The 24027-nt window shown below is 47.5% G+C and overlaps 1 protein-coding gene across 2 annotated transcripts in view; it reads right to left on the bottom strand.

The window, feature by feature from the left end:
* tmem116 (transmembrane protein 116) overlaps positions 1–20019 on the bottom strand; it is a 38495-nt gene extending 18476 nt beyond the window's left edge. The window contains exons 1-7 of one of the 2 annotated variants that reach the window (XM_070886379.1): positions 19692–20019; positions 16058–16104; positions 12209–12272; positions 10622–10753; positions 5994–6098; positions 3304–3353; positions 1670–1747 (exon numbers count right to left, since the gene is read on the bottom strand). In XM_070886379.1, coding sequence (XP_070742480.1) covers positions 1670–1747; positions 3304–3353; positions 5994–6098; positions 10622–10753; positions 12209–12272; positions 16058–16104; positions 19692–19757 — 542 coding nt within the window. In that variant the 5' untranslated portion in view covers positions 19758–20019. The remainder of the gene's footprint in view (positions 1–1669; positions 1748–3303; positions 3354–5993; positions 6099–10621; positions 10754–12208; positions 12273–16057; positions 16105–19691) is intronic. The other variant, XM_070886381.1, reaches the window with a different exon arrangement.
* Positions 20020–24027: the final 4008 nt, after the last annotated feature.

Here is a 24027-nt window from a genome sequence, read left to right as displayed (position 1 = left end):
CCTCAGCTGAGGTTTATCGGAGGAAGAGCCAGAGCGCTTTGGTGCTCCCCCAAAGGCCTGTTACAGAGCAGTAGCTGTCAAGTGGTCAGACACCTGCCTGGAAATCAGTTACCTGCCCGGAGTCAGGCACAGGCCCAGGTGTCAGATCCCTACCTGGGAGTTAGCAACCTGCCCAGAAGCCAGACACCTTCCCAGGAATCAGCTACCTGCCCAGGTGCCCAGGAGCCAGTCACTTGTCCGTGTTGATGGCCTGACAATGCACCAAATCACAGCTTGCATTTATATAGCACCTTTGATGTAGTAAAATTGCCCAAGGCGCTTCACAACAGCAATTATCAAACAAAATTTGATGCCAAGCCACATAAGGAGATATTAGGACAGGTGGCCAAAAGCTTGGTCAAAGAGGTAGGTTTTAAGGAGCCTCTTAATGGAGGAGGGAGAGATAGAGAGGTGGAGGGGTTTAGGGAGGGAATCCCAAAGTTTAGGGCCTTGGCAGCTGAAGGCATGGCCGCCAATGGGGGATGTGTAAGAGGCCAGAATTGGAGGAGCGCAGAGATCTCAGAGGGTTGTGATCAGGAAGGCCAATGGTATCTTGGCCTTTATTGCAAAGGGGATGGGGTATAAAAGCAGGGAAGTCTTGCTACAGTTATATATGGTACTGGTGAGGCCGCACCTGGAATACTGCGAGCAGTTTTGGTTTCCATATTTACGAAAGGATATACTTGCTTTGGAGAGAGTTCAGAGAAGATTCACTAGGTTGATTCCGAGGATGAGAGGGTTGACTTATGAGGAAAGGTTGAGTAGGTTGGGCCTCTACTCGTTAGAGTTCAGAAGAATGAGAGGTGATCTTATCGAAATGTATAAGATTATGAGGGGGGCTTGACAATGTGGATACAGAGAGGATGTTTCCACTGATGGGGGAGACTAGAACTAGAGGGCATGATCTTAGAATAAGGGGCCGCCCATTTAAAACAGAGATGAGGAAGAATTTCTTCTCTGAGGGTTGTAAATCTGTGGAATTTGCTGCCTCGGACTGCTGTGGAAGCTGGGTCATTGAATAAATTTAGGACAGAAATAGACAGTTTCTTGAGCGATAAGGGGATAAGGGGTTATGGGAAGCGGGTGGGGAAGTGGAGCCGAGTCCATGATCAGATCAGCCATGATCTTATTGAATGGCGGAGCAGGCTCGAGGGGCCGTATGGCCTACTTCTGTTCCAATTTCTTATGTTCTTATTGTAGGGTTGGAGGAGGTTGCAGAGATGGGGAGGGGCGAGGGCATGGAGGGATTTGAAAACAAGCATGCAAATTTTAAAATTGCAGCCTTGCCAGATCAGGAGTCAATGTAGGTCAGCAGGCAGTGGGTGATGGAACTTGGTGCGAGTTAGGACAGGGGCAGCAGAGTTATGGATGAGCTCAAGTTTATGGGGAGGCGGGGGTGCAAGATGGGAAGCTAGCCAAGAGCGTATTGGAATAGTTGAGTCTAAAGCTAACAAAGGCATGGATGAGGGTTGCAGCAGCAGATGAGCTGAGGCAGGGAACGGAGACGGGCGATGTTACAAAGGTGGAAGTAGTCGGTCTTAGAAATGAAGGAGATTATGGCGAGGACGTCAGAGCTTTGTTAGTTTTAACAATACCACAAGGCGGCCATGTCGTGATATACATTACTTACGAGTAGCTATAGTTGGAGTAACAAGTGTATCCATTTCCAACACAAAATACAGGCACCATCAGTAGGAGGGGAATCAAACTGCAAGAGAAAATAGCTGAGGAATTAGTGGGGTGAGAGCCTTTTCTCAACGGGCCGTAAAGGTCATGAGTAAAATAAGCTTCAGGCAGTTTCAATCCAGTTCACATTGGGAGTTAACAACCTCCATGAATTCTTGCACAAATGTTCCCGTGTTCCCAATTTACACTGTAAAACAGATGGGAAAGAGATATTGCAGGGTGTAGGGTTAATGACGATATTAATCTCAATATCTTTAATAATGATCGCCTACACATCAAGGGTAACAAGCATAAGTGGGAAAAATGGATTTCTATTTGGGGAAAAGAAAAATAAGACTTCTGGAGTTAGTTTTATATTTTTGAAGTGCCCATCCTACTCAAAAACCAGGCGGTTGGGTCCAATCCTTGACCCCATGTTGGTCGCTGCAACAGGCTCATGCTGAAGCATTTGTTGCATTTGTTGCAGTGACATCAGTTGGATGCGAGATTCCACGCGTGTCTATGATTATGTGAGGCACATTGTTGGGTTGTAGAGGAAGTTTTAACCTGTGCCAGGGAGAGTTTGGAAATTCCTGCTCCCTCTAGTGGATTAAATGTTCAGCATCATTATTCATATACAACAACAACTTGCATTTATAGAGCTTTAACATAATACAATGTCCCAAGCCCCTTCATAGGAGCTGTATCTGCCAAACATTTGACACCAAGCCAAATAAAGACATATTAGTACAGGTGACCAAAAGCTTGGGCAAAGAGGTAGGTTTTAAGGAGTGATTTAAAAGGAGGAAAGGGTGGTAGAGAGGGGGGGGGGGGGGAGAGGTTTAGGTCGGGAGTTCCAGAGCTTGGGGCCTAGGCTGCTGAAGGCACGGCCACCAATTGTGGAGTGATGAAAATCGAGGTTGTGCAAGAGGCCAGAATTAGAGGAGTGCAGAGATCTCGGAGGGTTGTGGGGCTGGAGGGGGTTACAGAGATGGGGAGGGGGCGAGGCAATGGAGGGATTTGAACACAAGGATGAGAATTTTTAAATCGCAGCATTGCCGGACCAGGAGCCAATGTAGGTCAGCGAGCACAGGGGTGAAGGGTGACCAGGACTTGGTGCGAGTTAGAATACCGTCGGCAGAGTTTTGGATGAGCTCAGGTTACGCAGGGTGAAGGTGGAGAGCATTGGAATAGTCCAGTCTGGAGGTAGCCAAGGCATGGATGAGGGTGTCCAGATGAGCATAGATAAAAGGATCCCACATTCAACCCCCAATTTGCGGAGCATTTACTGATCTCAGCAGGCCGCTACAACTGACCCCCCCCCCCCACCCCACCCCACCCCGTGTTAGAGAAGAGAAAAATGTGGCAGTGACTTCAGTAAAAGGTGTGTGTGTGTTTGCACGCGCCAGGTGAGGACAAGAGTGGGGTTGACTGCAATGCCCTCCAAAGCCGAATAGCTGTAGGTTCACCCATACAGAATGGGTGTTTTAGCAACGTGGCTGAAACCCATGGAACCATAATCCCAGCAGAGAGTCAGCAACTTCAAAAGAGAGAAGGGGAATTGGCAACAAAAAAAAGAATAAATTGTGCATATTTTACCTGGAAAAGATTATTAGGATCCTGTACAGTTTGCCACTTCTTTCTGTCAACTACTTGAAACAAAATAAAAATAACAAGATCAGAGCCACAGTCAACTCTGGCAATTCATTTTGATACTATTTTTGAAAATCTTACAAGTGCAAGAAAGAAGATAAAATCTCAACATGAAACCATGAGATTAAGAAATGCAATGGTTAACATCGTGGGCCGCCCCGACCTGTGTAAGAACACCACCGCAGGTCGGGGCTATAAATAGAGCTGGACGCCGGACCCTGGAACACCGCGGACGAAGGTGCAGCGAATGAGGGTACGGGGTCCAAAAGAGCCAAGGGCCCAGGGGCAGCACGGGCCAGCCCACACTGCAATATGTGTGCGCTAGGTCCGTGCAGCAGAGCAGGTCTCCAGTCGTCCTGGTTAACCCTTGCCACTGGACCAAGGCCTAGCTCCGTCAAGCCCGTGTGGTGGCTGATGTGCAACGGCCACCACACATTAAAAAAATCCACGCACAGGCATCTTCCACCCACTTAATTGGAGTTCAGGACTGGAACATCGGGTCCTTCATTGAAACAGCTGTGAATTCTTGTGGAAGCAAGTCATCCTCGTTTGAGGGACCGCCTATGAATGAATGAATGAATGGTTAATTATACGACGCAAGGTCAGCTATTGTAAAGCAGAATTAGCTTCGCCCAGTTGGGTCGGAGTTGAAATGCACTGGGCCACACAGACTAGGAAGGTCCCAGCTTTGATTTTCTGGCCTGCGCTATGTTAGCTCGTTGCAACCAGGTTTGGTATTAGGGAAACTACAATAATCCTGAGGAGACCCTGGGCTAAAAGGAAGGGAAATTCAATCAGGGTTCTTGTTCCTGGTCCCCGCTGTCCAGGGAATCCTGTTGGAGAGAGTGCATGAGTGCAGATGGAAACAGGATCAGAATTGGCTGCAACGCCCTTCACGGTCGAATAGCCTGCACTGCTTGGGCTCATGTGGAGGGCGCCCGTTTGGATGAGGCGCCAGAGATTGTGCAACTGCCCCGTTAGGCTGCAGGGGAGGAGAGCAGGAAAATAACAAAAACCACAGCCCTGGTTACTTTAACTGTACAAACTGTTTCCAATCACACCTGGCATTGTAACACTAATGTAACTACAATACCGGAGCATGGTGGAATCATTGAATTTACAGCTGAGACGGAGGCTCGGCCCATCCTCCTGTACAGGTACAAGCTCTTCATCGAGAGCTTTCTGCTCTAATCCCACCCGAGTATCAACACTGGTGTTGCAAAGACCCAATAGGGGCTGATCGATCAAACTGCTGCTTGGGAGCAAAACGGAATACATTTATCGAGAGGGACACAAGACCTGGAGTGGACTTCAGGGTAGACTGATCTGACTATTTCTATCCTAGCGATTAAACAAGTGATCACACTTAACACAGGCAGAAACTCTAGGGGTGGAAATTCGGTGTGTTAGCGCCTCAAAGGGGCATTAACGAGGTCCTCTCGCCCGAGCACCGCGCTGTCAGCGCCTGCCGCGAACTTCAGTGAAGGTTTAGTGGCGGCGCTGACAGTTTGCGCTCCGCTCGTTAGCGCCACCCACTGGCTGACATCACCGATTGTGCAACGCCTGTAGCTCCACGGTTGCCAAATTGACTGCTTTCGCCTGCCGTAGCGCCTGGCACTGCTCCGGACAGGGAAAGCAGTCGGTATAGCGACGACCCCGGAGAGCATGGTAATTGTCATTTTTTTTTTTTATTTCTATTTATTCGTGGCAGCAGTGGGGGAAGTGTGGATGTAAGTCCTTGAAATTTTCCACATGGTTTTTTTTTCCCCGCCCTCTTCAGGCGACAGGATGCCGGCATCCGAGCGGCAAAAAATATGAGCGGGCCTCCTGCACTATCGCTCCGTTAACGCCCGAGGAGGAGTGTGAAATGCTTCCCTTAGCGTTCCACTCTCCTTTTGGGCGAAACAGCTGAATATCCCACTTGGAGGCGGTAGACATCGCCCGGCGCTAAAGGTAGCGCCCCCCGGTGGGTGGCACCGAATTTCCACCCTCTCTCTCTCTCTCTCTCTCTCTCTCTCTCTCTACAGATGCCGCCTGACCCGCTGAGAACGTCCTGCATTTTATGTTTATATTTCAGAATTGGGCACGGTTATGGAGGCTGCCCGAAGGTGGCACGAGCAGAGTCCCAAACATTTCATCACGGGAGGAAATAAAAATAAAATGATTCCCGCGAGAACGCTCACTTCCCGAAGGATCGGAGAGCGAATGCACCGAGGAGAGTGGGACGGAACCGGATGGACCAGGAAGTTGCCAGGTTTGAGCTGGGCTTGCAGTAGGGGGGGGGGGGGGGGGGGGACTACAGACGACCTCAGGACCCCCTGGGGCTAGATAGAGTTCCTGTGGGCGACGCCAGAGTGTGGATCTGACTGGGATGCTGCCCTCACAGTTGAATAGTATACTAGCGCGCGCCCGCTAGGCTCGCACACAAATAGTCGCCACTCGGGGCGAGGTACCACTTGTGGACCATAACCCAATGTAAGTCAGCGCTCTTGGGGGGGGGGGAAGGAGAAGAAGGGGAGAGTCAACGTTTTAAGGGGCAAAGAAATTCATCTTAATAGGAAAATTAAAAATATGGATACGTACGGGACAGGGGGTGAGCTCTGTGCTGCCCAGCTGTAATTTAAAGAAACACTCACCAGGGAAGATGTGTCATTCACCATCATATGAATCCTTGTCCTCAGATCACTGTACAGGCACCAGGTGTAGTTCAGGGTGTAGCAAAACGATGAGATATACAGCACCTGCAATACAGATTGTGCAGCACCAGAGGGACATCATCACTTCAACAGCCTCAAAATAAATCTTCAAGAATGTATTTACTGCCTCATTGCCCAGTATCTCACTTGGTAGTGAAACTTCTGATATAGATGTTTCCACTTGTGGGGGAGACCAAAACTAGCTGCCATAAATATAAACTCATCACTAATAAATCCCATAGGGAATTGAGGAGAAACTACCCAGAGAGTGGTGAGAATGTGGAACTCGTCACCATGAAGAGTAGTTGAGGTGGAAAGAAAGAAAGAACTTGCATTTATATAGCACCAGTCATGACCACCAGACATCTCAAAGCATTTTACAGCCAATTAAGTACTTTTGGAGTATAGACACTGTTGTAATGTAGGGAACATGGCAACCAATTAACACACAGCAAGTTCCCACAAACTGCAATGTGATAATGAAACAATCTGTTTGTTTGATTGAAGGATAACTCCCCTGCTCTTCAATAGGATCCATGGGATCTTTTAACATCCACCTGAGAGAGAAAACAGGGCCTCGGCTTAATGCCTCAGCCAAAAGACGACACCGCTGACATTGCAGCACACCCTCAGCACTGCACTGGAGTGTCAGTCTAATTTTTAGGCTCAAGTCCCTGGAGTGGGGCTTGAACCCACAGCCTTCTGCCTCAGAGGCAAGAGTGCTACCCACTGAGCCACAGCTGACACTGCATAAGCATCAATGCATTTAAGGGGAAGCTAGAAAAACACAAGAGAGAGAAAGGAACAGAAGGATATGCTGACGGGGTGAGATGAGGTGGGGTGGGAGGGGGCTCGTGTAGAGCATAAACACCGGCATGGACCTGCTGGGCTGACTCGCCTGTTTCTGTGCGGTAGACTATGTAATTCTATGTAGTGGAGCCAGATTTAGAGAATCCTTGGATCCCTTCCTTGGATTGGGAACTACATGGGCACACACTGGGTGCCGGAGGCATTTGGCCACTAGGTCTGATAGCACCTCAACGCTGCTGCCCCAGTATTCGAAGAGGTGGCCAGGCTGACATGTGAAAAATGGCCATTTGGCTGAGGTTTTGGAGTGCCCATGAACAGTAACTCAACAAGGGTGTGTGCTCCAGGAGAAGGGAGGTGGTAACTGGGGGAGAAAGTGGATGGAAAATAGGTCAATCTGTTGCACATAGTTGGCGCGGGAACAATCTTGTGGTTTGAGGTGCCAAAAGTAAAGCCATGGGACTCAAACCAATATACACTTGCAGCAGACTCACGATGGAATCTACTCCTGTCCCTACCAGCTACTGTGTCACTGGGTGTACTGTCCATCTTCTATTCAGTTTGTTACTTTATACGCAAATCTTACCCTGAAAAATGTGCACGCTCGCACACAGATTTGTTCAGATCTCCATCCATTTCCTCTAAAGAAAGATTTGCATTTCTATAGCGCCTTTCAAGACCCCAAGATGTTCTATTTTGCCATTTGTATCTATTCTCTCCCACTTTCTCCTAATCTTATCTGCTGAACATCTCCCAGGTTGTTCCCAAGTCTCCACGATTTTTGTTCTTATGAGTTGTACGATGTTGGAGTTCATTGAATAGTGGAGTCTCATCTCAGCTGGGGTGACAGAATAGCTACTATAATTGGCACCCTGCATTAGGGAGGGGAAATTATCCCGCGTTTCTGCTCTTGATCATTAGTCAGAAACTCTCGCGCTCGGAAGTGCCTGTCTGGTAATTGGATGAGGATAAGATTTGGCTTGGCTGAGATGCAACCACCATCAAATATCCTGTGGACATCAACATCATCATCATAGGCAGTCCCTCGGAATCGAGGAAGACTTGCTTCCACTTCTGAAGTGAGTCCTTTGGTGGCTGAACAGTCCAATATGAGAGCCACAGATTCTGTCACAGGTGGGACAGATAGTCGTTGAGGGAAGGGGTGGGTGGGACAGGTTTGTCGCATGGTCTTTCCTCTGCATGCTCTCGGCGTTGAGACTCGAGGTGCTCAGCGCCCTCCCGGATGCACTTCCTCTACTTAGGGCGGTCTTGGGCCAGGGACTCCAAAGTGTCAGTGGGGATGTCGCACTTTATCAGGGAGGCTTTGAGGATGTCCTTGTAGCGTTTCCGCTGCCCACCTTTGGCCCGTTTGCCGTGATGGAGCTCCGAGTAGACAACCTGTGGACAATCAGTTGTCTAGGCTTACACAAGATCAGCCTGGCTGAGGAAGTGCAGGGTGACCAACCCCCATGGGACTGTACTCCAGCAAGTGTCAGGAGAGGAGAGCAGAGATCGGGAGAAAATTGGAAAGAAAGGACAAATGGGATTGTTAAAACTTTAACAAGGATGAAAATGTCCTCTAAAGAAAGAAAGACTTGCATTTCTATAGCGCCTTTCAAGACGTCCGAAAGCACTTCACAGTCAATGAAGTACAGTCACTGTTGTAATGTAGGAAAAGCAGCAGCCAATTTGCGCACAGCAAGCTCCCACAAACAGCAATGTATGATAACAGCATGGGATCTATTACGTCCACCTGAGAGCAGACGTTTCATCTGAAAGATGGCACCTCCGACAGTGCAGCGCTCCCTCAGCACTGCACTGGAGTGTCAGCCTAGATTTTATGCTCAAGTCCCTGGAGTGGGACTTGAACCCACAACCTGCTGACTTAGAGGCGAGAGTGCTACCCACTGAGCCACAGCTGACACATCTGGCAGATGTTATGGAAATTTTCACCTCCCCCTTTCATACCCTTTGTAATGTATTTGCTTCATGGGTCCTTTGCTTAAGCATTCATAGTAACATATTGCTATTAAGAACTAGTTGTTTTATTAGCAAAGGTTTAACAATCACACTACACATTACCAGTTCATCCACTAGGCTCACAACCACCTGCCTCATCGTGGGTCCCCTAAACCCAACTGGCTGGGGTTTTATTGAGTCTTGTGAACATCACGTGACTGGCTAAGCTACTCCCAACTCAACAGCTCTACAACTATTTTGAGTTGTATCTGTAACACATAAACATTAAATCAAGTGCCCCCTTGGTTTTTTTTTTTTGAGGGCACCAGAAACACAAATTATACAGTGACCCCTGGCTAAAAGTGGGGGGCGGGGCACTAAAACCGTCAAACTTAAACAAATTAACTTTTTACATGTGGTTCAAATTAAAATTTGGTTGCCGGGGGTGATGATGCACTCCAGTCCCTCCGGCGCCCACCTCTCACGGAAGGCCGCGAGCGTACCGGTGGACACCGCGTGCTCCATCTCCAGGGATGTAGCCGCGGAAGAGAGGCAAGCAGTCAGGCTGAACGACCCCCTCGACCGCCCGCTGCCTGGACCGGCTGAGGCCCCCTTGGCCATGCCCAGGAGCAGTCCTACGAGGAGACCTTCCGACCAGCCCACTCCCCTCCCCTCCGCACAGGGTGCCCAAAGATCAGGAGTGTGGGACTGAAGTGCAACCAGAATTTGAGGAGCAGCCCCTTCAGATATTGGAAGAGGGGCTGCAACCTTGCACACTCAATAAAAACGTGGAACATGGACTTCTCTCGACTGCAGAAATTACAGGTGGCCTGGGAGCCCGTGAATCGACTTAAAAACTTATTGTACAGGACTGCTCTATGCAACACCCTCCAGGCCAAGTCCCCAATAAATAAGGGGAGGACTCCTGCGTAGGGAGGACTCCATTGGGGACGCCCGTCTCCTCCGGAAGGCAAGATGGTACGCCATGGCGTGTTCGGACAGCCGGCGAGGATGGCAAGGTGGAGAGTGTGCAAGAACAGCCCGTACAGGAATCCCCTCCACGCAGAACTGAACGGCACGGAGGGGATTTCCCCGAGGAGGCTCAAGTTGTGAGGCGCCGGCTCCCGAGGGAGGTTTCGGGGCTTGGTGCCGATGAGGAATTCCGTCCGGAAGGGAGTCAGGGCCCAGCGCTGTTTTTAGCGACTCGATGGCATTGGCCGTGCGCCGGACATCAGCCCAGTTTAGGCGCCATGCCAGCATGTCTGACGCCATCCAGCCTGCTCCTCCACCATCGAGCAGATCCCTGACCCTGGTCACCTTGCCAGCCACAGCCCTCTCGTCCACCTGCCACCTAAAACCGCATCAACAGCTCTACAACTATTTTAAGTTGTGATCAGTAATCAAGTGCCCCCTGATTAAAGGGGGGGGGGGGGGGGGGGGGGGGAACACCAAACACTTTCAAACAAGTGCCCCCTTGGTTTTTTTTGGGGGGGGCGGTGGCACTGAAATACAAATTATACAAGTGCCCCCTGGCTAAAAGGGAGGGGGGGGGCACTAAAAAACCAGCACAATAAACAAATTAAACTAAAATTTGGTTGCTGGGGTGATGATGCAGTCCAGTCCTTCCGGCACCCACCTCTCGCGGAAGGCCACGAGCGTACCGGTGGACACCGCGTGCTCCATCTCCAGGGACACCCTGGCTCGGCTGTAACCGCAAGAGCATACAGTACACCCTCCAACTTCCCTCATTGCCGTTCTCCCTTCCCCTTCTCTCCCATCCCGTTTGCCTTGAGAGTGCTTACCTGTCCCAGCACCTGGAGATTGTAGCAGGCAGCGCTCTGACCACTGAGGGACTCCCCATAGAGCAGCACGCCAATCAGCCAGCAAACTCCCAGCATCAGGTCAGACAAACTCAGGTAGAACAGAGGGCGAATCTGAAGAAACAAGGACACCGGATCAGTGGCTCACAGTTTGTTGGTCAAAGCAAAACTAGAATTGGCTCTCAATAAACCCTCCTCCAATGTGGTAGGTTACTTTCTGCCCATCTTCAGCCCCCCTCCCCCCCCTGACCTCCCCTATGTATTGATTGGAGATGTCTGTTGACTACTCCGCAGACCACGGATAAAGGGGGAGGGTAAATGAGTGTTAACTTGACACGATCGCCAATTTAGTCCAGTTGTGGGCAAGTTTTGTGCTTTAGGCCCCTGCTTGCAGGGAAATTGGGTTGAAATTTCTTCAAACTCATTTTACATAGGATCTTTATAACTGGTACACTTATTCTAGGTGCCTGAAATGGAAATTGCCCAGCATTAAACATTTCTCACCTCAATGAGTACAAAATTCACAAAAAGGTTATTGAAGCAAGTATTGATACAGTAGAGAATACACAATGACGCAGTAACCCATAAATCCTGTTATCACTGACATTCAGAAATAATACTTCGAATTGCTGAAAGGAGGCTGGTATGTAGAGGTTCCACTGATAGCTCAGGAGCTAAAGGTATTGCCGAATGCAAAGCGGGGTAATTTGGGGCAGTCATGTTTGATAATCTGACTTTGAAGTAATTCCGATGCTAAACTTCTAAACAGTTCTAATGGGCTAGAAAGTGGGAATATTAGACAGGATGCGTGCTCATGACTGTTATCCACAGACTCCTATTAGGAAGTATGCACAATCTGGCTCGGTTGTGACACACCCTCCATGGTTGAATAGGCTCATTTGCGACAGCTGAAGTGTTAGCTGTGGCTCAATGGGTAGCCCACTCGCCTCAAAGTCAGAAGGTTGTGATTTCATAGTCCCACTCCAGGGACTTGAGCACATAAATATATGTTGACACGCCAGTACAGTGCTGCACTGCTGGAGGTGCTACCTTTTGGATGAAACGTTAAACCGAGGCCCCGTTTGCTCTTTCAAGTGGACGTAAAAGATCCCATGAAACTATTTTGAAGACGAGCAGGGAAGTTATCCCCAGTGCCCTGGCCAATATTTATCCCTCAATCAACATAACAAAAAACAGATTATCTGGTCATTATCACATTGCTGTTTGTGGGAGCTTGCTGTGTGCAAATTGGCTGCCATGTATCCCACATTACAACACTCCAAAAAGTACTTCATTGGTTGTAAAGTGCTTTGAGAAGTCCGGTGGTTGTGAAAGGCACTATATAAATGCAAATCTTTCCTGTTTTATCTGTAAAGAATGGCAAATCGAATGAGGTCCTACAGACTGGCCCTTGGATGATGTGTACACCCGAATAACTTAGCACTTTTGTGGGAGGAGGGAAGTGTGCCTCAGTGGTTCTTCTTCCTTACTGCACAGTGGACAAGTCACCCAGGAATTGAAGGAAAGTTGGAGCCTGAGTGACCCAGGAATTTCAAGATGTGCCCTTACCTCTGGGTGTCGTACCAGCTGCTGCAATGCTGCATACCCAATGATGGAGCCTGAACCGAGAATACTGCGAGAGAGAGAGAGAGAGAGCACACACAACATAAAAAGACAATCCAGACTGATAAAGGCGAAGAACAGAGAGTGAATCTACAATACAGAGACATAGAGAGCATGTAAGCGCAATAGAGAATTTACGACAGAGAGAGAGAGAGAAAAAAAAACTGATTTTTAAAATTTATTTGTGGGCATTGTTGGCAAGGCCAGCACTTGTTGCTCATCCCGAATTGCCCTTGAGAAGATGGTGGTGAGCTGCCATTTCAGAGGGGCAGTTAAAAGTAAATCACATTGCTGTGGGTCTGGAGTCACATGTAGGCCAGACTGGCAGATTTATTTCCTGAAGGACATTAGTGAAGCAGATGGTGTTTTACGACAATCCAGTTGTCTCATGGTCACCATTACTGACACTAACTTTTTATTCCAGATTTATTGAATTAACTGAATTTAAATTCCCCAGCTGCCCTGATGGGATTTGAACTCATGTCTCCAGATCATTAGTCTAGGCCTCTGGATTATTAGTCCAATAACAAAACCACTATGCTGCTGTACCCTATGAATGAATCTAGAATACGTTGGGGCCGAAATTGGTCGTTCGCTGGTGGTATGTCATTGCACACCGTCAGGTACCGCTGGGGCGGAGTGTGCACGATTTTCATCAGTTTTTTTCTCGGCGGTATGCCAAGCGGAGTGCAGCAGGGGGAGCGGAGTGCAGCCGGCGGTGTGTGGGCGGTGAGTCCTTTTTATGCGGGAATCTTCGGGTCGCGAGTTGTGCTGCTGCGAAGCTCCGTCCCCCCCAAGAGCAACAACCAGAATCGACAGAGACTGCCGGCCTGAGAACGATGTGCAGGTAAGTGGGGGGGGGGGGAACAGATCACTGTGTGGGGGGAGAACTGATCGCTGTGCGGGGTGGGGAGAAGATCGCTGTGGGAGGGGAGAGATCACTGTGTGGGGGGGGGGGAACTGATCGCTGTGTGGGGGGGGGGGGAAGATCGCTGTGGGAGGGGAGAGATCACTGTGTGGGGGGGGGGGAAACTGATCGCTGTGGGGAGGGGGGGTGGGGAGAGAGAGACTGGAGGGGGGGGGGGGCGGTGACACATATAAAAAATTCATAGGTGAAGATGCACACCGCCGACTGAAGGGCGGTGTGCAGGGTCGGCGGTATATCATCAATTTGGCAATTTTGGGCGGTATGTCGGCGGTCCGCAGGTGGTATGCGACGATATGTCCACCAATTTCGGGCCCAAAGAATGTAAAACCACAATGGAGAAACATGGAGTGAAACCATTATATATATGTAGAGAGAAATTGAGTAACAGATTCTATAATATTGAGAGACACACAGAGTGTGAAACCACAATACAGAGATGAATCTAGAATATTCACCATCTAAACTTTGATTGGAGGAAATTTATAGAGTGATAATCCACAACTGTTCCCCATCTCCTCTGAAGAGAACCACTGCACTTTTGCTGAACTCAAGAATATGCCTTTGGGAACCAGAGATATTGTACTCATCCCCTGATGGCTCAGTGGGGTTAGCAAATGAATAGCTGAATCATGTCACCATCATAGGCAGTCCCTTGGAATCGAGGAAGACTTGCTTCCACTCTTAGCATGAGTTCTTAGGTGGCTGTACAGTCCAATGTGAGAGCCGCAGTCTCTGTCACAGACAGTGATTGAAGGGAAGGGTGGGCAAGGAGCCTGGTTTGCCACACGCTCCTTCCGCTTGATTTCTGCATGCTCTCGATGACGATACTCGAGGAGCTCAGCGCCCTCCCTGATGCACTTCCTCCACTTAGGGCGGTCTTTGGCCAGGGACTCCCAGGTGTCAGTGGGAATGTCGCACTTTATCAGCGAGGCTTTGAGGGTGTCCTTGTAACGTTTCCTCTGCCCACCTTTGGCTCGTTTGCCGTGGACGGGTTCAGAGTAGAGCGCTTGCTTTGGGAGTCTCGTGCCTGGCATGCGAACTAGGTGGCCTGCCCAGCGGAGCTGATCAAGTGTGGTCAGTGCTTCAATGCTGGGGATGTTGGCCTGGACGAGAACGCTAATGTTTGTGCGTCTGTCCTCCCAGGGGATTTGTAGGATCTTGCAGAGACATCGCTGGTGGTATTTCTCCAGCGACTTGGTGTCTATGTACATGGTCCACGTCTCTGAGTCATACAGGTGGGTGGGTATTACTACAGCCCTGTAGACCATGAGCTTGGTGACAGTTTTGAGGGCCTGGTCTTCAAACACTATTTTCTTCCAGCGACCGAAGCTGCACTGGTGCACTGGAGGCAGTGTTGGATCTCATCGTCAATGCCTGCTCTTGTTGATAGGAGGCTCCTTGAATCATGTAGAACAAGTTCAATCCCTGCTTTGTGCTGAATTAACTGGGGTGGGCTTAGAGGAGCTACCTTGAGTTCTGGAATGGAAAATTGGCTGAGTGCTTTTGAATGCCATCTGGTGATGAATGCTGGAAATGCATGAGTCTGGTCATTCAGATAGACTAAGATGCTTCCCAGGCTAAGACCAGCTAACATCATCAAGGCATATAAATAAATAATAATGGCTATTTGGATGAGATATAAGGGACTGCATGTCTTCCATGGAACTGTACCCAGTAAAGAGTAATAGAATCACAGGAAAAAGATCATAGAAGTTTACATCACAGAAGGAAGCCAGTTGTCCCTTCGTGTCCATGCTGGCCAAAAAAAAAAAGCTATCCAGCCTAATCCCACTTTCCAGCTCTTGGTCCGTAGCCCTGTAGGTTACGGCACTTCAAGTGCTTTTAAAATGCGATGAGGGTTTCTGCCTCTATCACCCTTTCAGGCAGTGAGTTCCAGACCCCCACCATCCTTTGGAGTGAAAAAGGTTCTCTTCAACTCCCCTTCTAACAATTACTTTAAATCTATCTTGGTAGTCTGTCGTATCCAACAAAGACATTGATGTGCTAATCATCAATGGCATGTGTCTTCAAGTGGCTGTATAGGCCAATTCTGGATGCACATAGACTCTTGCACACTGGACAAGTGAAGTTTAGTGTGCCTGATGCTGACAGTACTGCCACCTGATGTTGTCTATCTCTAGCGTCCCGCAGGCGTTGACATCAGCTTTCTTCGAAGGTCTGGCAAGCAGTCCTCGTGAGGGTTCGCCACTGGATTTTATTAGCTGCTGTATTCTCGAGGTCCTTTGGTCGGATGCCACAGTTCTATAGCCTCTGGTTATTGACCTGTTTGTAAAGGGTACTAGGTCCTTCCTATCCACTCTATTTAGGCCCCTCATAATTTTATACAAAAGTCTCCTTGGAGAGAAAATGAAAAATAAAGTGGATCCATTCTGTAATTCGCTATATAACACTCTTCAAAAGCAACAAAATGTTAACTTAAGCATCTCACCCAATGCCTAAGTGAGCAAATGCACTGACCAATAGGGAACTCAGCTATAAAGTGCAGGAAGATCCCAGGTTTGATCTGGCTTGTGCTTAGTCTATCGTAGACAGCTGCGACCGATCTCAGTGCCCATGGATTCGGGAGGGGAAAAATAATGAGCCACAGTTCCTGATCCTGATCACGCTCAGTGAGTCCTGCTGGGAAGTGTGCATGTGTTGACGTGGCGGGACAGGATTGGCTCAGCACTGGTGCCCTCCACAGTTGAATAGCCTACTGACACCGATTGTCTAGGCTCACATAAACTGGCCACGGAGACTGCTATCACATTGTGGAACCGATTCCCAGAAAGAAGTCACATCTTCAGGGGGAAGAGAGGAGAAAATTGGATAGGCAAAAATGTTAAAATATATTTTTTTAAACTAACCTCAAAATCACCATAGAAAACTGTATCCAGCGCAATGCCATATAGAACTATGAAGGAACAAAATCACATTTTACAATGACATAGTAGACAAGCACAAAGAGAGGGGGTCCATTACATTTCTCAAACTGATATACTAAATATAATGGATTAAGATTTTATAAGGTTGCTCACTAAATCTGTCTTAATGAAATATGAAACTACCTTCACCTGAAACATCACCTTCCTTTTTCAAATTAACCCGAATTGCTTCCTGTCCCAGATTCCAAGATGTTGTTGGACAAGGGGAGGAGTCTGTCAGTTATCAACAGCAACTTCATTTATATAACGTAGTAATCTGCCCCAAGGCCCTTCACAGGAGAATAACAAAATTTGACACGGAGCCACATAAGGAGATATTTGGAACAGATAACCAAACACTTGGGCAAAACTCCCACAAATAAACACAACCTCTATTATCAGTGCCAGAAGCAGCAACGCCATTGGACATTGCAGACAAAAAACATACAGCAATGGAACATCAGATAATCAATTAGAAAACATTAACCCTAAAGTCACCAGTTGTACCAGACATCAGTTTTCCCCAAAATACTGCTTTCTTCCCACAATTACTTACATATTTGCTTTTACATCGTAAATCAACATTTTTCACATTAGTTCCATAATTTCTATAGAAAATGGAGAGTTCAAACAGGGCAAATATACAAGGGATTATTCATAACACTTACACCAAATATTGCCCCCGCTGTTTAAAGAGGCAGATGCAGACACACGCTGATCTTTCGTTTCTCAGGAGTTTTTTGAGTCCAGCTCAGAGAGATAGGGGAAGTCTCTCTCTCTGCTGACTTATGGTCCTATGTGAAATGGCTTTGGTCTCTGGTCTGCAACCAGTTCCTAAAGGGTACGGGCTCACAGCACAGACATGCTCATAATTTGGTACCAATTGTTCATCTCACTCACAGACATCACAGGATGGCGGGTGTGTGAGATGGAAATGTTACACTGAAATAGAGGAGATGCTGAGGCATGTTGTTGGAACAGAGTAGAAGGGAGTATAACTCTTCCAACTCGTGCTTTGACGTTGGAGGGTTTGATGCTAACAATGGGTGTCGGTTCCTCCTCCTCCCACTAAGATCCCTCACCTGGACCATGTTAAATAAAACAGACACGATCTTTGTGTCATTGGAACAGCTACGCAGCAGATTCACCTAATCACATTATGTCAACTTTAAACAATAGCCCTTTCATGATGCAATGACATATCTTTGACAGATGATTTTTGTTTGGCAAAAGCTCCCATAGTGGCTCAGTAGGCAAAGCAAGTGTATCTTTTGTTAATTCGTTCCGGTATGTGGGCGTCGCTGGCAAGGCCAGTATTTATTGCCCATCCCTAATTGCCCTTAAGAAGGTAATGGTGAGCCACCTTCTTGAACTGCTGCAGTGCGTGTGGTGAAGGTACTCCCACAGTGCTGTTAGGGAGGGAGTTCCAGGATTTTGACCCAGTGACGATGAAGGAACGGCAAAATATTTCCAAGTCAGGATGGTGTGTAACTTGGAGGGGAACTTGCAGGTGATGGTGTTCCCATGAGCCTGCTGCCCTTGTCCTTCTAGGTGGTAGAGGTCGCGGGTTTAGGAGGTGCTACCAAAGAAGCCGTGGCATGTTGCTGCAGTGCATCTTATAGATGGTGCGCCGGTGGTGGAGGGAGTGAATGTTACAGGTGGTGGATGGGGTGCCTTATAACTTACATTTATAAGTTATGCAGTGTAAGTTATATAATATAAATATGAGCACCTATTTCTTATGTTCTTATAACCGAGCTCTGCAGAAGAGGGAGGCTGTGAGTTTAATCCCTAGTACATGCTGACCTCAGCCAAGGCAGAGGCTGGGGTCTACAATTGGCCTCAGCATTCTCTGGGCTAGGGACAGGGAAAATAAGCCAGGGCTTCTTCTTCTGATCACCATCCAGTGATCACCACCGGAAGTGCAGGTATGTGGGCAGAAATGACATTACAGAAACAGGATGTTTATCTATCACATGAGCAGTATCCCAATCCCGTGGACCAGGATTGGCTGGGATACAGCCCATGGATCAAATAACCAATACATGTGAATAAAGGATAGAAAGATTTCTATTTATGTAGCGCCTTTCACAACCACCAGACATCTCAAAACGCTTTACAGCCAATGAAGTACTTTTGGAGTGTAGTCACTGTTGTAATGTGGGAAACACGGCAGAGAATTTGCACACGGCAAGCTCCCACAACCAGCAATGTGATAATGACCAGATAATCTGTTTTTACGTTATGTTGATTGAGGGATAAATATTGGCCAGGTCACATAAGAACATAAGAAATAGGAGCAGGAGTCGGCCACCTGGCCCCTCGAGTCTGCTCCGCCATTCAGTAAGATCATGGCTGATCTGATCATGGACTCAGGAGGGATAAACCCCCCTTTTTCCAAATAATGCCAGGGGATCTTTTACATCCAACTGAGAGGACAGATGGGGCCTCAGTTTAATCATCCGGAAGATGGCACCTCCAGCAGTGCAGCACTCCCTCAGCACTGCACTGGAGTACCTAAGTCCCTGGAACCACAACTTTCATGACTCAGAGGCCAGTGTGCTCCCTGCTGAACCACAGCTGACACAATGATCACTTGTTCCAGATACAGGTGTCTGGAGCACTCCGAACCTTAGGGTTAGACACCTGCCCACTATGGAACTATATCTCATCATCATCAGAGGCAGTCCCTCGGAATCGAGGAAGACTTGCTTCCACTTCCAAAGTAAGTTCTCTGGTGGCTGAACTCCTTCAGGAAAGGAGGGGCCAAGTAGCTGTGCCTAACCCTTCCTGGCTTTCTGGAAACACAGACTATTCCGCCAGTCTCGGTAGTGGGCGAGGAATCTCGGCATGACATACTCAGACAAAAGAGAACCGCGTTGGTTTCTAACTGGTGAAGACTTTGTCTACCCAGAGAGAAATAAATAAAACAATCCTTCAACCCGTACCAAGAAAACTTCACCAACCTTTAGAATTCGATCTTGTATTGTAAATATTCTAATATCGTTTCCCAGTTTAAAAAGTACAAATCAATTTAAATATGTTATTTTCTTTCGCATCTAGTTTGTGTTGTGTTTGTACAGGGGCTGCCCCTGGTGCCTCCAGTTAATAAACTCTCAATAAACTTGCTGATCACTTAACGATCCCGCTTTGAAGAGCAGGAAACATCCCATTAAATAGTGTGGACATTAAACAGATTGCTGGCAATCACTCATTTCTCCTCCAACTTGTCTCCCCTCTCGCTCTGATAATATACCTTCCTCGGCTTTTTTCCCCTTTCAAATCATTTCAGGGCAGAGTCGGCTTCTGCCTCTCTATCCTGAGTCGACAGGAAGGTGCCAGGAAATCTTACCCTCCTTCCCCTTACCCCAAGTCCCGTAACCCTGGCCAAACCAGCAGCAAGTGCCTGGAGTTGGGAGCAAGCTCACCGCAAACACTCACTACACTGGGTCTAAGGTCATCAGCCCTCGCCCCACAGCACTGGGCTGTAAGTACACTGTGCTGCGGGGTTAAGCGCCCTGCTCTGACACTAAACACGGTTATACAATACAACACATGTTAAAAACACAAAACTCACCTCGGTCCAGTCCTCTGTGCTGGTAATGTTCCCCCAATCCCAAGAATGTCCATGTAAATGTTCCATTGCAAATGCTGGCTGATTTCCTCCTCTTCAATCCTGATTTATTTCACACCAAGGTGTTTGGTCAAACCGGTTCTTCTGACAGTCGCTCCTGTCTGTCCGGCGCCGCCGCGGGGATTCCAGCACTTGCACCTTGTGGCTATTTCTGAGGTCCCAGTCCCGCACACAGTTAGATGCAACCCTTCCCCTTTCTGTGCCCTCTTCCAAACAAACTGCGAGGCTCCCGGGTCCAGGCACTGCCCTTTCCTCGGAGGGCTGTGGGAGGTGGAGCGGATTCAAGAGGCACAAGACAGGTGTGGCTAAGCATAATCAGGAACTTATCTTAACCACGTGAGCTTTGCACCAATATAAGCATCTACCACTGGCACATCAACAAAAGTGAAACACTGCCGGTGAAATAAAAACAGAAAATGCTGGAAATGCTCAGCAGGTCAGGCAGCAAGTGTGGAGAGAGAAACAAGATTTAATGTTTCAGGTCGATGACCTTTAAGCAGAACTGGAAGATGTTAGAGATGGACAGTTTTTAAGCAACTACAGGGGAAAGGGGGCAGGGAAAGAAAGATTATATAGCATTTATATAGCGCCTTGCACGACCACCGGACGCCTCAAAGGCTTTACAGCCAATGAAATACTTTTGGAGTGTAGTCACTGTTGCAATGAAAGAAGAAAAGGGATTAAAGTGGAGGACAGGAGTAATTAAATGACAGAAGGGATGATGGTGCAAGACCAAAGGGGTTGATAATAAGACAAGTATAGAAACAAAAAATGGTTCAGAGGAGGTGTAAATGGTTGCAGCGGGATAGCAAAATGTGGGAATGTGGAGAGGGTTACCATGGCCTGGAAATTGGCAGATGAAAGGCAGGTGGACCCCAAGGGTGCAGACCATGCCGCTGGCCATGTGCCCTCAGGAGCACACACCTCCTCCACTCCCAGCGACCCTGGAACGCCCGTCCTCCATTGCCAGCACCTGCTGTCCCAGAGAAAATGGCAGCGGTGGTTAAGGTCTCAAGTTGTTAAACTCTGTGTTAAGGCCAGAAGGCTGTAAAGTGCATGGTAGAAAGTGGTGGTGACCATGGCACCACTGATACATGTTTTTATTTTTATTGTTCTCCTCTCCTCGCCCGAAGGTGCTATTAGTGCTAGTGGGGCCTCTCTCTGGCACCCTACTGGCACTGGCTATTCTATCGTAAGGATCATCACAACCTGACCCTGTCCTCGCCCCGATTTGCAAACCTTTCTAGCATGGGTCACTGGATAGCAATCAGGAGTGGAATCCTTATTCCTCCCCACTCCCTGGGCAAAGGGAACTGAGGTCAACTGTGGAATCTTACAGCACAGAAGGAGGCCATTCGGCCCATTGTGCCTGTAGAATCCATAATGCTGCCCCAGTTGAGATTAGCTAACTAAACACAGCCCAGGGATTTAACTCGTTTACAATATGTTTCCTACATTACAATAGTGACTACACTTCAAAGGTACTTCATTGGCTATAAAGCGCTTTGGGAGGTCCTGAGGTGAACAGCGCTATATAAATGCAAGTTATTTTTTTCTTTCTAATACTCACTGATCTAGTGAGAGTGAAATTGATCTAATAGCGTATATGTAAAGCACATAAAATAATCATGCTTAAGGTATTTTAAGCTTGAAATTGTAATAGTGCATTTCCCATGTCAGAGAATGGTTTCCACTTTTGCTTGGAGGGATCTGGAGGGACTGGATTAACTAAAGACCAGTTAGTTACACATCAGAATCAGAGGAAATCCTAGAATCTATTATCAAGGACATGATAATGGAACACCTATGGCAATATCATCTAATTGCTAAGGGTCAGCATGGAGTTACAAAAAGGAAATCATGCCAGAGGAATTTAATAGACTTAAAAAATATATATAATTAACAAAAAAGGGTGAGAATATATATGTGATGTACTTGGAGTTTAGCAAAGCTTCTGACATGGTGTCATAAAAAAAACTAGTTCAGAAAATGATTAGAGTGGTGTTGGTGGTAACGAGTTGAGATGGGTTAAATCCAGGCAGGGTAATAGGAAAGAGGTTGTAGCGGATGGAGGGTGAGATAAATGGAGCTCCACACGGCTTGGTATTGGGTCATGTATTCTTCAATGTTTTCATAAATCAATTGGAAAAGGATGTCAGTAGCTTCATCTCAAAGGCTGCATATGACACCAAAACAGTAGGGTTAGTTAATACAACAACAACATAGCGCTTTTAACTAGTAAAACGTCCCAAGGCACTGCACAGGTGCGTTATAAGACAAAATTTGACACCGAGCCATCAAAGGACCCAAAAAGATAGGTTTAAAGGAGCGTCTTAAAGGAGGAAAGAGAGATAAAGAGGTCAGGGTTCAGGGCCTATGCAGCTGATGGCACGGCCACCAATGGTGGAGGGATAAAAATCAGGGATGCTCAAGAGGCCAGACTTACAGGAGCGCAGATATCTTGGGAGGTGGGTGTTGTGAGGCTGAAGGAGATTACAGAGATAGGGAGGGGTGAGACCATGGAGGGATTTGAAAACAAGGATGAGAATTTTGAAATCGAGGCGTTGCTTAACTGGGAGCCAATGTAGGTCAGCGAACACAGGGGTTGATGGGTGAATACAGTGGAAGACTGGGAACAAGCTACAAGAGGACTTCACCTATTTGGGAAGTGGGCAGACAATTGGCAGATGCAGTTCAATTTAGACAGATGTATAGTCATGCATTCATGGATACAGAACCGGCAGAAGGATTACAGGAAAATACGGAGAAAGATGGGATCAGCAAATAGATCTGGGTGTCAGTGTAGATGGATCAAGAGAAAGAGAGAGTAAACCGATGCCTGGCTGCTATCAAAAATAGCTAATAGAATGTTAGGTTGCATAAGAAAAGAGAATGGAGTGTAGATCAAAGGAAGTAATCCTGTCATTATGCAAATTGTGGGAAGGCAACAAGACGTCATGATCAAAGAGTGAAAATGGAGAGTTCCCATTCTTCCCAGAAAATAACATCTTCTTGCTGTGTACCTCCTGGTGGCTGAAGCAGGAACAAGGTCAGTGACTGGGAGCAGATCACCCACCATCTGAAGCAAGAATAATGCAGAAAATAACTTTGAAAAACAGAATGTCTTTAAAATAACACACAAAAAAACAATAATACAATCACACCCCCCCATTCCATATTTGTTGTGCTCATCCTTCACCATCATTTTTAAAAATTCATTGCCCATCCCTAATTGCCTTTTGATACAACTGAGTGGCTCGCTAGGCCATTTCAGAGGGCAGTTAAGGGTCAACCACATTGCTGTGGGTCTGGAGTCACATATGGGCCAGACCAGGTAAGGACAGCACATTTCCTTCCCTAAAGGACATTAGTGAACCAGATGGGTTTTTAACGACAATCCAATAGTTTCATGGTCTGATACTAGCTTCTTATTCCAGATTTATTTAATTAACTGAATTTTAAATTCCCGTGATGGGATTTTGAAGTCATATTCTCCGGATCATTAGTCGTGGCCTCTGGATTAAAGTATCAGCTGTAGCTCAGTGGGCAGCACACTCGCCTCTGGGCCAGAAGGTTATGGGTTCATGTCCCACTCCAGGGACTTGAGCACAAAAAAAATCCAGGCAGGGAGTGCTGCACTGTCGGAGGTGCTGTCTTTTGGATAAGAAGTTAAACCGAGGTCCCGTCTGCTCTTGCAAGTGGGCGTAAAAAAAAATCCCATGGCACTATTTTGAAGACGAGCAGGGAAGTTATCCCCAGTGTCCTGGCCAATATTTATCCCTCAATCAACATTAAAAAAAAACGGATTATCTGGTCATTATCACATTGCTGTTTATGGGAGCTTGCTTGTGTACAAATTGGCTGCCGCATTTCCTACATGACAGGAGTGACATAGAAACATAGAAAATAGGTGCAGGAGTAGGTTATTCGGCCTGTCAAGCTTGCACCTCTATTCAATATGATCATGGCTGATCATGCAACTTCAGTACCCCATTCCTGCTTTCTCTCCATACCCCTTGATCCCTTTAGCAGAAAGGGCCACAGCTAACTCCTTTTTGAATATGTCTAACAAACTGGCCTCAACAACTTTCTGCGGTAGAGAATTCCACATGCTCTCTGAGTGACTACACTCAAAAGTACTTCATTGGCTGTAAAGCGCTGTGAGATGTCTGGTGGTCGTGAAGGGCGCTATATCAATGCAAGTCTTTCTTTCTTACTAGTCCAGTAACATAACCGCTATGCAACTGTACCCTCATCAGTGGTCAGTATTCTAGTGCTG

The sequence above is a fragment of the Pristiophorus japonicus genome, chromosome 8 (assembly GCF_044704955.1).
Source record: "Pristiophorus japonicus isolate sPriJap1 chromosome 8, sPriJap1.hap1, whole genome shotgun sequence".
Classification (NCBI taxonomy): domain Eukaryota; kingdom Metazoa; phylum Chordata; class Chondrichthyes; family Pristiophoridae; genus Pristiophorus; species Pristiophorus japonicus.
Note: the sequence above shows the minus strand (reverse complement) of the source record. Positions and strands in the feature narration are given on the sequence as shown.